This window comes from Triticum aestivum, chromosome 1A (genome assembly GCF_018294505.1).
Source record: "Triticum aestivum cultivar Chinese Spring chromosome 1A, IWGSC CS RefSeq v2.1, whole genome shotgun sequence".
Classification (NCBI taxonomy): Eukaryota; Viridiplantae; Streptophyta; class Magnoliopsida; order Poales; family Poaceae; genus Triticum; species Triticum aestivum.
In genome coordinates, this window is record NC_057794.1 from 497986961 (window position 1) to 498003629 (window position 16669).

The 16669-nt window shown below is 47.7% G+C and overlaps 2 protein-coding genes across 3 annotated transcripts; one reads left to right on the forward strand and one right to left on the reverse strand.

The window, feature by feature from the left end:
- Window positions 1–4830: 4830 nt before the first annotated feature.
- On the forward strand, window positions 4831–7181 carry LOC123060260 (NADH dehydrogenase [ubiquinone] 1 alpha subcomplex subunit 1). Its single transcript, XM_044482877.1, has 3 exons — window positions 4831–5104; window positions 5194–5277; window positions 6905–7181. The coding sequence occupies exons 1-2, from the start codon at window positions 4988–4990 to the stop codon at window positions 5275–5277; spliced, it is 201 nt and encodes a 66-aa protein (XP_044338812.1). The 5' UTR covers window positions 4831–4987; the 3' UTR covers window positions 6905–7181.
- A 937-nt stretch (window positions 7182–8118) lies between these two features.
- Window positions 8119–10573, reverse strand: LOC123060250 (flocculation protein FLO11). 2 transcript variants are annotated; one of them, XM_044482864.1, is made up of 6 exons: window positions 10039–10573; window positions 9763–9957; window positions 9520–9636; window positions 9237–9422; window positions 8992–9150; window positions 8119–8898 (listed from the first exon to the last, which is right to left on the reverse strand). In XM_044482864.1, the coding sequence occupies exons 1-6, from the start codon at window positions 10471–10473 to the stop codon at window positions 8278–8280; spliced, it is 1713 nt and encodes a 570-aa protein (XP_044338799.1). In that variant the 5' UTR covers window positions 10474–10573; the 3' UTR covers window positions 8119–8277. The 2 variants fall into 2 exon arrangements, with proteins under 2 accessions (XP_044338799.1, XP_044338797.1); XM_044482862.1 differs by having other exon boundaries at window positions 8119–9150.
- Window positions 10574–16669: the final 6096 nt, after the last annotated feature.

A 16669-nucleotide genomic window follows, 5' to 3' on the forward strand; every position in this document is an offset into this window, starting at 1 on the left:
CTTAGGAGATAGCTGGCTGGTGGACACCGTTAGGTTGGCGTTGGCGATGATCTGGATCAGGAGGTGGTGTGGTGTGGCATCTACCGCGTCGACGATGACGGGTCTCGGCGGCTTGGCGCAACGGGGTCTCACGATGGACATGTGTTGATGGACGCGTGGGGTGGTGGCGTCAATGGCAGTTGGGCTTGACAAGGTCAACACGTGGATCTCTCCGGAAGTTGGGACGACAAAAGAAGGCGACGGATAATTCTAGAGCGTGTGCCAGTGCACGTTGCGGTCTGTCAGACTGATTGATGATCTCGGTTCACCGTGGGGCTGCTTGGTGAGGCCACAACGGATTAGCTCATGTGCGTTGGTGCGTGGCCAAGGCACATCATCAAGCTACCAGGTGTAGCGATATAGATCGCCAGGAGCGTGGTTTTGGGTTGATTTATGTAGTTGTTTTTGCCAAATTATTAAAATAATTAATTAATTAAAGATGATCGTGTGTTATTGGGGTTATCCTCTTTTTCAGAAGAAAAAACAGACAAGACTCGCGGATTATAGAACGTAGGATTGCATCAAGATTCAGACACTTGTGTATGTGTTTTATATTTAACCCTCCCCCCCCCCCCCCCCCCCCCCCCCCTAAATTTCTGCATGGGCGCGTTTTCGCAGTCCACACACCCACATCTCCTATGCCTTTTCTTTTGACTTCCAGATTCAAATCTATTACTATTGTATCTTTTAAACCGAAAGTCCAATTCATGTTTTTGCATATTTATGTTCCATGTGACAAGGGATTTGAAACAAGATCACTCTTTGAACTATGGTATCATCAAGATGGCATGCTTTGAGGTTTGTGATCAAAATTGCACCACCGTTTGGTATGAGAGATTCCATATCTGAAGAATGAAGAATCAAAATTTGAACTTGCCACGCCGAGGACAAGATTTGGTTCGAGTCTTCCTGCGAACGCAAGAAAGCACCTGAGGTAACAGCATCCTACAAATCTCCCTAAAACAACATCCTACAAAAATGGAGGCGGATATGGGCAGTAGAAAGAAAACCATGGAAAACAAACATGTCGTCGTGGAGCCGACACGTGCACGAACCGACCGACGAAGGCCCATGGCAAGCGATCACCTCCCCACCCACGCCGCGCGGTACCTACACCTACGTGCCGTGCGTGGCCGGGGGATTAATAATAACCTAGCCTAAACCGGGAGTCGACCGTCCGTACGGCTCAGGCAGGCGGCACGCACATGGAGTCATGGAGGGAGGAGGAGGACGACATGGGGGCGGGCGATGAATCGCCCGGCCCCGGAGCACACGCTGGGCAGCAGCAGGAGGAGTATTTTTCTCCCTCACGGGCGCCCGTGCGCGATCGTGTCACCGCCACGTGCTGCCCCTGCTCCGCCGCGGGCCTTTCCGGTCTCGATCGCTCTACCCAGGCCGTGGCGAGGCACCGAGCTAGGTACGTACGTACTGGGAGCGTGGAAAACGCATTGGATGCTCTGCCGGTCCGCATGAGCGGTGTCGACGATGCATGGTGGTGGCCATGGCCATGGTAGCCCGGCTGCCGCCTGCCGGAGCCTACGGAGAGGGAGGGAGATAGATACCGGTGGATACGCGGGCGAGCCCAGCTCAGTGCACCGTACGTGCGGTCGCGTACGGGGCGTCGCACGAACGGGGACATGGCCGGCCGGAGACGGAGACGCATGCAGCGGCTGGGAGGGCGGAGGACGGCCGTCAGTTCCGCACCACCACCGTCCCACATGCCACATGGCCTCCAGTGCCGGTGCTACGGACGCGTAAATGTGAGTGACGGGGACGGTACCGCCCCTCCGTCTGCCGGCCATTGGCTGGAGAAGTAAATGACCGGCTGGCCGCGCAGTGACGGACGGACGGACGGATAGTCTCTGGCGCGAGATGCTGTACCGTGCCGTCGCTCCGCGAGGAAACATCGACGAGACAGTTTACGTGTTAAGGACTACAGCAAAGCTGGAGAGTATCGCGTCGTGTCGTTGGAAACGGCGCAGCTTTGCAGCCCCCGAGAGGAGACATCGACGAAATTGTTTACCTGTTGGAGTAGTGTTTGTACTAGTAATACCCCTACTATCTTTTCTCTCTCTCAAATCCCACAAATCGGACCATCCGCTAAAATAACCACCGATTTGTGAGATCCATTCCGTATCCTGGCCCAAACAGATCAGTCAAATCGGGCCGTCCTGAATTTTGTTTTGTGGGATCCCGCATACGTGAGCCCGTTTCCTTCATATGTGCGGGAATTCACCTGATTTTGCAGGCTCTCCTTTCCGTCGGCGTGAACCATTTCCGCCCGCTTTCACTCTCCTCCTCCGCCGCAAATCCCCGCCCCTTGGTGCTGCCTCCGGCTTGTGCTCGATTTTGGCCCAGATTGGTTTTTGGTGAAACTCATTTCGGCTTGTGTGCATATTGTAGATGGATTGAAGTTCGCCCTCATCGTCTTCATCCGATGATTCAGACGTAGAAGATTTTATCGTCGATGGGGATGATGAAAACCTAGTGTTGTTGCATCTCGTCGACGAATTTGAGGTGGGGCTGAAGAAAAAGCGGCGCGGATCGACGGTCAGCCAGCTATGCATTCCCCGCAACCAGGCTCTCAACGACAAAATGCTCATGGAGGACTGCTTCGCCAAGGCACCGACATATCCGGCTCACCTCTTTCGTAGGCGCTATCGAATGCGTAGGTCACTTTTCGTCCGCATCGTCGAGGCTTGCGAGGAAAATTGTCGTTTCTTCACCCTGCGTAGGAATGTCGCCGGTTTGATTGGTTTTGGTGCATATCAAAAAAATTCCGCCGCTATGAGAGTGATTGCATATGGTTTTCCGGCCGACTATGCGGATGAATATCTTCGCATTGGTGAAAATACCACCATCAAAAGTGTCCATGTCTTTGCGAAGACAATAATCCGGGTTTTTGGCCCGGAGTATCTTTGTGCTCCAAACAAAGATGACGTAAAGAAAGTCATGACAATGAACGAAGCAAGGAGATGTCAGGGCATGCTAGGTAGTATTGATTGCATGCATTGAAGGTGGAAGAACTGCCCGGTGGCTTGGGCAAGACAATACACCGGCCACAAACGCACACCCACCAACGTGCTTGAAGCCGTGGCCTCACATGATTTGTGGATTTGGCATTGCTTCTTTGGTTTGCCGGGGTCTCTCAATGATATCAAAAGTTTTGCAGTGATCTCATTTGTTTTCTTAGCACGCTAGTGGCAAGTCTCCAGCTTGCAACTATACCGTCAACAGCCATGACTATACCATGGGGTAATATCTTGCCGATGATATTTATCCATCATGGTCAACATTTGTGAAGACCATTAGTGTCCTCGAAATCAAGATGCACATTTTTTTTTTGCCGAAGCACAAGAAGCTTGCTGAAAGGATATTGAGAGGGCATTTGGTGCGTTGCAAACTTGGTTTGCCATTGCTCCAGGTCTTGCTCGCTTCTGGGATAAAAATCCCTTCGAAACATCATGACTGTTTGTGTAATTTTACACAATATGATCGTCGAGAATGAGAGAGATTTCGGCTTTGACTACAACTATGGCAATGTTGGTAGTCGTGCGAAGCTGGCCAGTGATGCAGCTGAGATCAATGCATTTCTTGAGACCTACCTAAAGATCGAGGACCGTGATTCACATAACCAACTTCAGCATGATCTTATTGAGCATCAGTGTCAGCTCTATGGGGGGCGATAGATCCCCATATTTGTATCCATTTCTATTTGTGTGAGATTTGAACAATTTCTATTTGAATACGAACATTTGTTGTAATGATGACTATCGTTGTATTGTGAGTTGGCTGAACTTTTGTATATTCGTATGTTGAATTTATTTTAGATTTCTTTCGATTGGTCATTATTGTGAAATGTGCAATTTGTTTGATGTTTTATGAAAAAATTACCGTGTGACAAGCGATCCGACCAGACAGATCCCGCAAACGCGTCCCGCAAAATATTTACGGGATGCGTTTGCGAGCTCTGTTTGGCCGGAGCGCTAGCTGCACCGTAGAAACAATTCGTAGGAGTCCTCATACTTGTTTTGTGGGACGCGGGGTTTACCGGATCCGCTAGAGATGCTCTCAATGGTTTTTCGGTTTTTCTTTAGGGGAAGAAAGCCACTCAACGGTGATGTATAACTTGTGGGCAGTGACGTGAAGGTCAGCCTCGTACTACTAAAATGAGCAGAAAAAACCTACTACAGGATCCCGCGAGGGCATACGGAAGATACGCTTGCCCACGCACCTTGTTGTCACAGCCCGGTGGCGGTGGGGAAAGGGCTCCCGGCCCGAGACAAAAGCGCCATCTCCATCCATCTCGCACGTCCCCGCCCGGCCTAGCTTTCCATGCTCGCTCTTGCTTCGTGCAAAGCAGCAATATTTTGGGGGCTTTCGGCACGGATCCAGGAGCCCTTGTCACCCACAGTATCCCTCTTCCTCCTTTTTCCATGATCCCGTTTAGTGTAAAAAAGAACACTGGAGTAGTGGAGTGGTTCCAAGTTCCAACTTGCAGCCCTTCCGGGATTCCATGAGCTGATGAGCACGACCAACGCACCTCCCAAACTCCAGTTAGCATTTTTTGGAGTGGCCAACAACATTTTATACAAATTCTATTATATAATTATTTCATATTTTATATATGAAAATATTTACATTTTCGTAGCGGAAAACACATTCATATTTCTCTTCTATGACGCCATTAGCCCAAACCCATTTTCAATTGGATAAGACCCCCATTTTCGTAAAGAAAAAAAAACTCGGTCAAGGATCCAGTTTCTGGACCGCCGAAGCCGGAAAGCCCGGCCCATGCAACCGGCCCAACGTTCTCCACTCACAGACCAAGTCCAGAGCTGCCCATTCCCCACCCGCAACCGCTGGAGAGCTCGCGAATCTGCTCCTCGTCGCCGTCCCTGCCCGCCCCGATCCGTCCGCCGTCCGCCGTCTCCCCGTCCGGCTCCCGATGGCGCGGTTCCGGTTGCACTGGCTGGAGGCCATGCTGCCGCTGGGCATCATCGGCGGCTTCCTCTGCATCATGGGCAACGGCCAGTACTACATCCACAGGGCCGCGCACGGCAGGGTACCCTCCCTTCCCCCATCTCTCTCTCCCCCGAATCCCGATCCGAATCTCTCTCGTGCTGAGGCTTGCGCGTGGTTTGTTGGATGCAGCCGAAGCACATCGGGAACGACATGTGGGACGTCGCCATGGAGCGCCGTGACAAGAAGCTCGTCGACAAGCCCGCCGCCAACTAGGTGCGGATCTGATCCCACGCCTTCTGAATCTCCTGCCGGTGGCCCCTATCAGGTTTCTGGGGGCCTGGCTCTGACGTGAAATTCTAGGGTTTGGGCTGGTGTTAAGTTAGAGTAGTTCCCTTCTGTTGTTGGATACGAGGTGTTTATGTGGGGGGTTACAAATTGGGAGTGCCTGGTGGGAATTTGCGCATTTCTCCGTAGCTGGGTTGCCCTGTTTGATTGGTAGTGCGTTGCAGATCACTGGAGACTTCGTGATACTTGATTGTCATGTTTGGCTGTTATGCTTTGACTGAATTGGATTGCAGTGTGCTAGACTTGTACTGAATTTCTGATTTAGTTGTTACTCGTAGCCCCATTTTCGCTATCAAAGTGATGGTGCAGCTTGGGGTCTTGTGGTATTTGAATGTAAGGCTAGTTTAGAAGATGATAGAGCACGCAATGAGGTAAATGCCAACTGGTTGGGTCTTTGAGGTGGGAGAAGTGTTACTTCGGGGTTGGCAGCGCTTCCTCTGGTCGTCTTCTCAAGTCATCGCAGTGGAAAATAAAAACTGACTACTTCTGTTTCACAGCTTGCTTTGCCTAGTCTTTTGAAGAATGGTGATCTAGGAACTACATTTATCTAAGTAGTCTCTCTCCAGTCTCCTGTGAATACATGTAGGCTGGCCCCAGAATGGAAACCATGATTGTTTTTACACCCTCTAGCAGACTTGCAACGTGATCTTCATGTTACATTGTTCCCTATTTTCCTTTCATTATCTTGTGATTGCCCGGTCCATTCTTGTCTTCCTCAATTGTATTATCCTTCCCGTGCATTCGATCACTTCATGAATAACATTAGCATTGATGATAATTCTTTGTTTTAACTGTTTACCACTTCACATTGGCATTGTTTGAGCAATACTCTTAAAAATGTAGTTGGATTCATCTGAAGCAATTTTGCCTTCGTTTTCCCGTTGCCTTACTACCAACAACCGCTATTGATATCACACTGCTCACCACAAGTTTTGTGTTGCCAAATGACTCTGATTGAATTCAATAGTTGCTGTTAACTGACATTAAGTCCCCCTTTTATGTCTGTGGGGCTGTGACTCAGATTTTTAGTTAATGTTTCTCCTTGTACTCTTCTATTATATTCAAATTTGCTGAATCGAGGGTTTCCTGTCCATAAATGTCCTATGATCTTCAGCACTACCTTTTCACTTTCATCTCCAGAAAGAATAAAATACGAATGAAGTTCTTATTCAGTAACACGTGTATTTTCCAATTGTATTGGTGATTTTTTTTCTTTTTTTGATGGTTTCTAATCTGGAACAAAACTAATGTTCTACACTTGGATATTCTAGAAGCAAGAATCCATGATGTTTATGTTTTGTCATCTGTTTTTGGCTTTGTCAAATCCGGGTAATGTCAGTTCAGTTATTGTCTAAAAAAAGGAACTGCGATGCATGTGACTTGTAGTTATGAAGTAGCTTATCTTTATCTAGCACTTACTCTGAAAAGTAGTGCCTTTGTTCCTCTTTGTTGTGCATCAGGATGCATTTTTCTTTCTCCTTTTGTGATGATGCTCACTGTACATTCTTGTGAGTTTTACGATTAGCCACTAAAAGAGCAACTCTTGTTTTTGTAGGATATTGGTCAGCAATTGATCTTTCTTGGATGTTGATGAAGCTCTTTCAGAAGCTCAGAAATACTGCTGCGTAGTTTCCTTGTATCAATGGGAAACTGGGGCTTCTGTTTTTGTTTTTGGTTTCCCAACGTTGGATGAATAATGTGTACCTAAAGTTAATCAAACAAAATATGTTCCCCTTGCAAATTATTTACCCTTTCCCTCCTTGATTGTTTGTGAACAATGTGTGATGTTTGTTGTATCTATTATGGATTTTTATATGGATATACTTAATCTACCTGTTCATGAGATCTAAATTAGCTGGTACAATTGTTCTGACCAGAGCTGAGTTGTGGCTCTTCAAAAACAATTTTTCTTCTGTATGGATGTGAGCGTTTGAAGGACAGGCCTGGCACAGTGGTGAAGTACTCCCCATGTGTGCCAACAGGTCTTGGGTTTGATGTGGCATCTCTGAATTGCACTGGGGTAAGGCTTGTCTGGTATAATCCTTCTCCAGACCCCACCTGGTGAGGCAGCTTTTAACATTGGGCAAGGCTTGCCTTGTACTGTATAACCCTTCCCTAGACCTCACCTGCTGTGGGAGCTTCTAACATTCGGTCAGTCATTTTTCTTTATGGATGTGAACGTTAATTAGAATCATATTTTTCCTAATTGTAGGGGCAACGAGTTTTACTAGAATTCCGCAGTTTGCACAGCTGACGTAAACTCGCCTTAAGTGTGGCAGTAGCTTGTGCAAGAATGTTACTTATTCTGAATGGAACAACCAAATTTTGTAGTTGAAGTTTTATGTGTTTTTGCCAAACGGATGCGATCTTCTTCCCTTGGTGGTCTGCCTCCCTTGCCGCTTCTCCGGCAAGTTTGTGGAAGGGCCTTAACTCTCTTATAGCCCTAACTGCATGGAGTATCGGGAAGCATAGCAACGCCGTTCTCTTTGACGACCTCCAGCCATCTGCCGACGAGCTCGTCTGCATCATCATGGAGGAGGCTCGGCTTTGGGCACTGGGCCGAAGCCAAAGGACTCGCATTAGTGATCTCCAACCGAATGTACCGAGGCTGAGCAACCTCCATCATGCTCATGCTGTGCTCCTGGGGATGCTGATACGTGTATGCCCCCTCGATCAGCAACCTGTACGTTCTCTCCACTTATCAATGAAACGGTATGCAACAATGCGTATTCATGAAAAAAGAGTTGATATTACATAAGGAACTAAGAATTACAGACCCACGGATATGATGCTCATATTAGATCTCACCCTGAACAGGCGAACTGGTAATTACACTGGGGAAAAAGGTAACAAATGAGACGAAGAGGCCTTCTCTACATGCGTGCGTGTACATGCATGATTGTTTCAGCAAACACCAAAGGCCGTTCATCAGTCTTGGCATTGCTGCTGCTGGGAGGCCTTCTCCGGCGAGCAGTTATCTCGAATGGGGTTTGTCTGCTGTGAACCTTCATCTTCCTTTGGACTCCGGTGCATGGGCGACCCGGCAACTCCGATGGCAGTGTTGTCTGTGCTCCTCGACTCCGGAGCATTGTCGGTGCAGAGAGATGGGGGATTGGGGGTAGCAACCGGCACATTGTCGGCGCGGCGAGTGGGTGACTGTGGGGCAGCAACCGGCGCATTTTCGGTGCGACGAGAGGGAGATTGGGGGGCAGGAACAGCGGCATTGCCGGTGCGGCGAGAGGGCGGCTGTGGGGCAGCAACAGGCACATTGTTGGTGTGATGTGAGGGGGGCTGGGGAGGGGCAGTGCCCTTGGTAGCCGGTGTGTCGTGCTCGGCCTCTTCCTCCTCCTCCTCGTATTCTTCTTCTTCCTCCTCCTCGTATTCTTCTTCTTCTTCCTCCTCCTCGATGATGTCCTCTTGGAGGCCGACCACGGTTAGCTGGTTGAGGTCGACGATCTCCCGCAGGAACCGGTTCTCCCTGGCGTACACCGTGTTCTCGGTGGCCAGCCGCGCCTTCTCCGCCAGCAGCGTCTCCAGCTGCTTCCGTACCTGCATGCGCAGCAAGCAACCATGTCTTTGAGGAGTAGGAATGGCCGGTGCAAGGAGGAGGAGGGAGTGGCCAACCACAACATGCATGCATACCAGGTCCTCGTTGGCGGCGTGGTCGTGGTTGCCGGCCCGGTGCAGGCGGGTCTCCTCCTCCAGCTGCGCGCACCGCTCCTTGGAGAAGGCCAGGTCGGCGTTCACCGTCTTGAGCTCCCGCTGCAGCAGCTTCACCTTGGCCGCCATCACGTTCGCCACCTGGTCCACGGCGGAAGCTGCTCTCATTCCATATAACCAAGAAACTCCAACGCCAGCGCACGCACGCAAAAGAGGAGGCACCTTACGTCGCGAGAAGCTTTGATCTGGGGCGACTCGAAGTCGGTCATCATCGGCGACATGAGTTCCGGGGTGCCCAGGTTCAGGTGCGCGCTCCGCATGTCCACGCTGCACGTCTTCCTCCTGATCTGCAGCTTCCTCCCGACCACCGCCGGCGTCCTGCTCTCCGCCATCGTCGCCGCGTGCAGGCCCTCCTGCAAAACCGTCCCCGTCGATCAATCTCTCATGCCCTGACAAGTCGACGATCGCTGTCTGTGCGTTTGGACGCCGGAATTAGCCAAAGAGACTTGCCTCCAGCGCATTCTTGATGTGCCCTCCCATGTCGAACTTTGGCCCTTCCGACCCGTTCTGGAACGTAGGGCTCTCCGACTTCCGGACCGGGTCGTAGGACCACCGTGACTGAGCTTGCTGACGAGGTGAGAAATGTTGTGAAGCAAATCAAAGCTTAAATGGAGTGGATGACATGGTGACTGAAGCAAAATCTGAAGGCGGCATTGCATATTTCCATGGAAAGAACAGGTGACCGATCCTTACCGGACTGCCGGCTTGTGTGACCAGAGGCTGGCTCCGGGCGTCCTCTGCGGGGGCACTCTCGTCGAGCATGGCCTTGGCTTGCTGCGCCAGAAGCCCCCACAGCCCTTGCTTCGTCTCGTCCTTCTTCACCGGCGAAAGCTTGGAGTCGTCGTTCGTGGCGCTCGACGTGGACGTGTACAGCATGGTCACGGGATCCTGCGAGGTCTCAGAGCAGACGGTTGCTCAGGCACCGGATTCGGCAACGGCCACGGAGGAGATGGGGGAGAGGGGGCGCACCTGCGCGAACAGGTCGTTCTGCCGGCCGGCGCGCGGGGACGCCCGTGGGGACGTCGACGTGATGGGGTCAGCCGGCCGGGCGGCGCGCGGGGACACGCGCAGGGACGACGACGTGGCGGGGTCGGCCGGCCGGGCGGCGCGCGGGGACACCCGCAGGGACGACGACGTGACGGGGTCAGCCGGCCGGGCGGCGCGCGGGGACGAGGAGGAGGATGCGGTGAAGCGGTCGGCGAGCGCCTGCATGTCCCCGCGCGCGGCGGAGGCGAGCAGGGTCTGCGCGGCCAGGGAGCGGTCGGGCCGGCGGCTGTCGTCGGCGAAGCGGGTGGCGCGCGGGGACGCGGTGGCGGGCGACGCGGAGTCGCCCGGCGACGGCTGCCGGTTGTCCTCCACGAAGGTGTTCGACCGCTGGATGCCCTGCTTCCTCCGGTACGCCATTGCCGCGCGCTGCCGCTCTCGGATGGAGTCGCAGTCCTACCGTGTTCCCAAGCATAGGTGGTGGCGCTGCGGTGCTCTCTTCCGTGGCATGGGTAGCTGCCATTCCACGCGCGGGCAGGGGGTAATGGGCAAGCCATGGCCGTTGCTTCGTAACGAACTCGCCCGCGTTTTTAGGCCGCGCGTGGGGCCATCCAGCACCCGTCTGCTCGTTTTGGACGTGAATTTTCATTGGAAAAAGTTTAAAATAAACCTCGGAAGTTGTAGACAAAAAGTAAATCAAACCCTGAAATTTGAATCCCGAAAATTGACACTCTGAACTTGTAATCCCGGTCATTTTTGACCCTAAACCTGCTTCGCACACCGGGAATACTAAAATCCCGGCCGGGATAACTAGCTACTCTCACGGTCACGGGCAAGAATTTGGGCCGGCCCACTATCACACAACAAGAATTCGTGAAGTTAAAAAATGTTCGCACATTTCTAAAATTGTTCAGAAGTTAATAAATGTTTCTTTTTTATATTTTGGCACGAATTCAATCCATTTTGTGTTTAAAAAATGGAATTCTGAAATTCTATTTGCCTTTTAAAAAATTAGCGATTTAAAAAAAATCACATTTGTCAAAACATGTTCAGAACTCCAACAGTTTTTCACATGCTATGAAAAATGTTTTGGATTTTCAGAATCGTGTCACATTTTTTGAATATTTTTTGGAATTTCATAAATTATGTTTTTAAAAAATATTTCGGATTGTTAGTTGCAGACTCGACTGGGACGGCCCACCAGACATAAACCGAGTTTTTTTTCTTATCACGTGCCGTAAAAATTCTTTCTTTCTTTTTCTTAATGCGCGACGTAATAATTCCAAAAGAGAAAAATATGCCGTGGAGTCAAACTTGGGACCTGGCAAGGTTGGCCTAATTTCGCTAGCCACTACAACAGACGACTATGACTTACGTAATAAGAGGCCGAAAATATTTAATCAGAAACCAAAGCGTCAAACTTTGAAAACTTTTTTTAGGGGCAAACAAGTATTGAAAAGGTATTTATTTCTGAAATCTTTGAACATTTTATAAAGTGTGTTTTTGAAAATTTTGATTTTTTTTAAAAACCAACAACTTTCAAAAAGAGAACACCTTTTGAAACATAAACATTTTTTTAACCTGATTTTTTTGTAAAGTGCAAACACTTTTTGGAACATAATTTTTTTTTCTGAAACCTGAACGAAATTTTAAAGTGCGAACACTTTTTGTACAATGTAAAAAAAATGTGTGTTGTAAAAAAATGTGTCATAACCTTAACAGAATACAAGTGACATGTGTTTGAAAAAAGTGTATGCAAAATTAAAAATATTGAACCATGTAAAGAGCGTTCTCGTGTAGTTTTATAAAATGTTTATTGTCATTAAGAAAATGTAAAACGTGTATTTGGAAAAATATTACCGTGTATTCAATTTTTTTTGAAAACATTTAATTTAAAAATATCCATATTGTATTTGAAAATATCAAAAGTTCATCAAATATTTAATGTGTGCGTTAAAAACATACATTGGGTACTGAGAAAAATTAGAGCGTGCGCGTGAGCGACTGCCCTACTGGGCCAGCTCAATTTTGCAAATAATGGCGAAGACCTCTCAAAGTTTAAAATGGCCCGGAATTAGAGTGTTTGGTGTGCTGATTTTAGAGATTGAGAGTTCGATGTTTGGTTTAGTTTTTGCCTACAAATTCAAGGTTTGCTTTGGACTTTTTCCATTTTCATTTGCAACACTAAGAGGTATCATGCAGTCATATAATAGGATACATTGTACTCCCTCTGTAAATTAATAATATAATTATAAGAGAGTTTACATGGCTATTTGACCACTTAATCATTGTTTAGCTGAAGGTCTGAATTGTCAATAGCTCCAACGTCGTCGCGACCTTGCCTATTGTTTCCCGTGGTAAGGGCATCTCCAAAAATCGGTCTCACTATCCGTTCACGGACCCAGATACGGGCTTGCGGCCATCCAATCCTATGCATCCGACGTCCGTCCTTGTTTTAATCTTCAAGCAGTCGGGAACACTCCAAAGTAACTATAAATGAGCATAATTTTTTGAATGTTGAAAAATACTCAAATGCGAAGCTATTTTAAATTTAAATATTACAATCCAAACATTAACTTTTCAACTAAAATAGTCAAACTTGAATTCAACTTATGCTCTAGTTGTCCCCTTTAACCACCCACGGGTGCTCAACCAGATCGTTGTTCTTAAGATGCCGACGAGTTGCTCGATGGTGAATTTGTCGATGCATTTGGACAAACTCCTCAAACGTGGTCGGATTCTTAGTTGATAGGATCACACAAGATGTCATCATCATTCGCAAATTTCAGACCTCCGGCAGCCCCTTCACCCTCATCCTTCACAGTCATGTTGTGTATGATCACACAAGATGTCATCATCTCCCACAAGGTTTCTAGATTTCATATTTTTGCAGGTCCTCGAACAATCGCAAAACATGCTTGAAGCACTCCTAATGCCCTATCCACATCCTTTCTAGAGGTAATAATAAAGTTGTTATTTATATTTCCTTATATCATGATAAATGTTTATTATTCATGCTAGAATTGTATTAACCGGAAACTTAGTACATGTGTGAATACATAGACAAACAGAGTGTCACTAGTATGCCTCTACTTGACTAGCTCGTTGAATCAAAGATGGTTAAGTTTCCTAGCCATAGACATGAGTTGTCATTTGATTAACGGAATCACATCATTAGAGAATGATGTGATTGACTTGACCCATTTCGTTAGCTTAGCACGATGATCGTTTAGTTTGTTCCTACTGCTTTCTTCATGACTTATACATGTTCCTCTGACTATGAGATTATGCAACTCCCGAATACCGGAGGAACACTTTGTGTTCTACCAAACATCACAACGTAACTGCGTGATTATAAAGGTGCTATACAAGTGTCTCCAATGGTACTTGTTGAGTTGACATAGATCGAGATTAGGTATTGTCACTCCAATTGTCGGAGAGGTATCTCTGGACCCTTTTGGTAATGCACATCACTATAAGCCTTGCAAGCAATGTGACTAATGAGTTAGTTACGTGATGATGCATTACAGAACGAGTAAAGAGACTTGCCGATAATGGGATTGAACTAGGTATTGAGATACCTACGATCGAATCTCGGGCAAGTAACATACCGATGACAAAGGAAACAATGTATATTGTTATGCGGTTTGACCGATAAAGATCTTCGTAGAATATGTAGGAACCAATATGAGCATCCAGGTTCCACTATTGGTTATTTACCGGAGACATGTCTCGGTCATGTCTACATAGTTGTCGAACCCGTAGGGTCCGCACGCTTAACGTTCGGTGACGATCGGTATTATGAGTTTATGTGTTTTGATGTACCGAAGGTTGTTCGGAGTCCCGGATGAGATTAGGGACATGATGACGAGTCTCGAAATGTTTGAGACGTAAAGATCGATATATTGGAAGGCTATATTCGGACATCGGAAAGGTTCTTAGTGGTTCGGGTATTTATCGGAGTACCGGAGAGTTACGGGAATTCGCCGGGGAGTATATGGGCCTTATTGGGCTTTAGGGGAGAGAGAGGGACTACCTAGGGCAGGCCACGCGCCCCCGAAGGCCTAGTCCGAATTGGACTAGGGGGGGAGGGGCGGCGCCCCTCCTTCCTTCTCTTCTCTCTTCCCTTCCTTCTCTCCTACTCCTACTACTTGGAAGGGGGGAATCCTACTCCCGGTGGGAGTAGGACTCCTAGGGCGCGCCATAGTAGATGGTCGGCCTCCCCTCCTCCACTCCTTTATATATGGGGGAGGGGGACACCCCATGAACACACAAGTTGATCATTGATCTTTTAGCCGTGTGCGGTGCCCCCCTCCATCATAATCCACCTCGGTTATATCTAGAGGTGCTTAGGCGAAGCCCTGTTTTGGTAGCAACATCATCACCGTCATCACACCGTCGTGCTGACGAAACTCTCCCTCTAAGCTCTACTGGATCGTGAGTTCACGGGACGTCACCGAGCCGAACGTGTGCAGATCGCGGAGGTGCCGTACCTTCGATGCTAGATCGGTCGATCGTGAAGACATACGATTACATCAACCGCGTTGTCATAACGCTTCCGCTTACGATCTACGAGGGTACGTAGACGATACTCTCCCCTCTCGTTGCTATGCATCACCATGATCTTGCGTGTGCATAGGATTTTTTTTTGAAATTATTATGTTCCCCAAAAGTGGCATCAGAGCCAGGTTTATGCGTAGATGTTATATGCATGAGTAGAACACAAGTGAGTTGTGGGCGATACAAGTCATACTACTTACCAGCATGTCATACTTTGGTTCGGCGGTATTGTTGGATGAAGCGGTCCGGACCGAGATTACGCGTACGCTTACGCGAGACTGGTTCTACCGGCGTGCTTTGCACATAGGTGGCTAGTGCTACCGCTTGAGCACTGCGTTGATTTTCCCTTGAAGATAAAAGGGTGGTGCAGTAAAGCAGCGTAAGTATTTCCCTCAGTTTTTGAGAACCAAGGTATCAATCCAGTAGGAGACCACGCGTGAGTCACCTCGTACCTACACAAACAAATAAGAACCTCGCAACAAACACGATAAATGTGTTGTCAATCCCTTCACGGCCACTTGCAAGAGTGAGATCTGATAGAGATGATAATAATAAATAAGTATTTTTGATATTTTTATGACATAGATTGAAAGTAAAGATTGCAAAATAAAATAGATTGGAAACTTGTATGATGGAAAATAGACTCGGGGCCATAGGTTTTACTAGTGGCTTCTCTCAAGATAGCATAAGTATTACGGTGGGTGAACAAATTACTGTCGAGCAATCGATAGAAAAGCGAATAATTATGAGAATATCTAGGCATGATCATGTATATAAGCATCACGTTCATGACAAGTAGACTGACTCCTGCCTGCATCTACTACTATTACTCCACACATCGACTGCTATCCAGCATGCATCTAGACTATTAAGTTCATAAGAACAGAGTAACGCCTTAAGCAAGATGACATGATGTAGAGGGATAAACTCATGCAATATGCTATAAACCCCATCTTTTTATCCTCGATGGAAACAATACAATACGTGTCGTTTCCTTTTGTGTCACTGGGATCGAGCATCACAAGATTGAACCCAAAACTAAGCACTTCTCCCATTGCAAGAAAGATCAATCTAGTAGGCCAAACCAAACTGATAATTCGAAGAGACTTGCAAAGATAAACCAATCATACATAAAAGAATTCAGAGAAGATTCAAATATTGTTCATAGATAATCTGATCATAAACCCACAATTCATCGGATCTCGACAAACACACCGCAAAAGAAGAGTTACATCGAATAGATCTCCAAGAGAATCGAGGAGAACTTTGTATTGAGATCCAAAGAGAGAGAAGAAGCCATCTAGCTACTAGCTATGGACCCGAAGGTCTGAGGTAAACTACTCACACATCATCGGAGGGGCCATGGAGTTGATGTAGAGGCCCTCCGTGATCAATGCCCCCTCCGGCGGAGCTCTGGAAAAGGCCCCAAGATGGGATCTCTTGGGTACAGGAGGTTGCGGCGGTGCAAATAGGGTTTTGTGGTGCTCCTGGATGTTTGCGGGGTATGTGAACATATATAGGAGTAAGAAGTAGGTCGGTGGAGCAACGAGGGGCCCACGAGGGGGGAGGGCGCGCCCAGGGGGGTAGACGCGCCCCCTACCTCGTGGCCGCCTCATTGATTGCTTGACGTCCACTCCAAGTCCTATGGATCACGTTTGTTCCAAAAATCACGTTCCCGAAGGTTTCATTCCATTTGGACTCCGTTTGATATTCCTTTTCTACAAAACACTGAAATAGGAAAAAACAGCAATTTGGGCTGGGCCTCCGATTAATAGTTAGTCCCAAAAATAATATAAAAGTGTAAAATAAAGCCTATTAATATCCAAAACAGATAATATAATAGCATGGAACAATAAAAAATTATAGATATGTTGGAGACGTATCAGCATCCCCAAGCTTAATTCCTGCTCGTCCTCGAGTAGGTAAAGGATAAAAACAGAATTTTTGATGTGGAATGCTTTCTAGAATATTCTTCAATGAATTTTTCTCTATTGTGGCATGAGCTCTCAGATCCGAAAGATTCAACATAAAAGTTTATTGTTGACATACAAAATAG

Bases quoted from the DNA above. Each gene is read 5' to 3' on its own strand.
- LOC123060250 (XM_044482862.1), bottom strand. From the start codon at position 10,473: ATGGCGTACCGGAGGAAGCAGGGCATCCAGCGGTCGAACACCTTCGTG. The intron at 9,958-10,038 runs GTGCGCCCCCTC...GAGACCTCGCAG, and splicing joins AGAACGACCTGTTCGCGCAG to GATCCCGTGACCATGCTGTA. The intron at 9,423-9,519 runs GCAAGTCTCTTT...ACGGTTTTGCAG, and splicing joins ACATCAAGAATGCGCTGGAG to GAGGGCCTGCACGCGGCGAC.
- LOC123060260 (XM_044482877.1), top strand. From the start codon at position 4,988: ATGGCGCGGTTCCGGTTGCACTGGCTGGAGGCCATGCTGCCGCTGGGC. The intron at 5,105-5,193 runs GTACCCTCCCTT...TGTTGGATGCAG, and splicing joins ACAGGGCCGCGCACGGCAGG to CCGAAGCACATCGGGAACGA.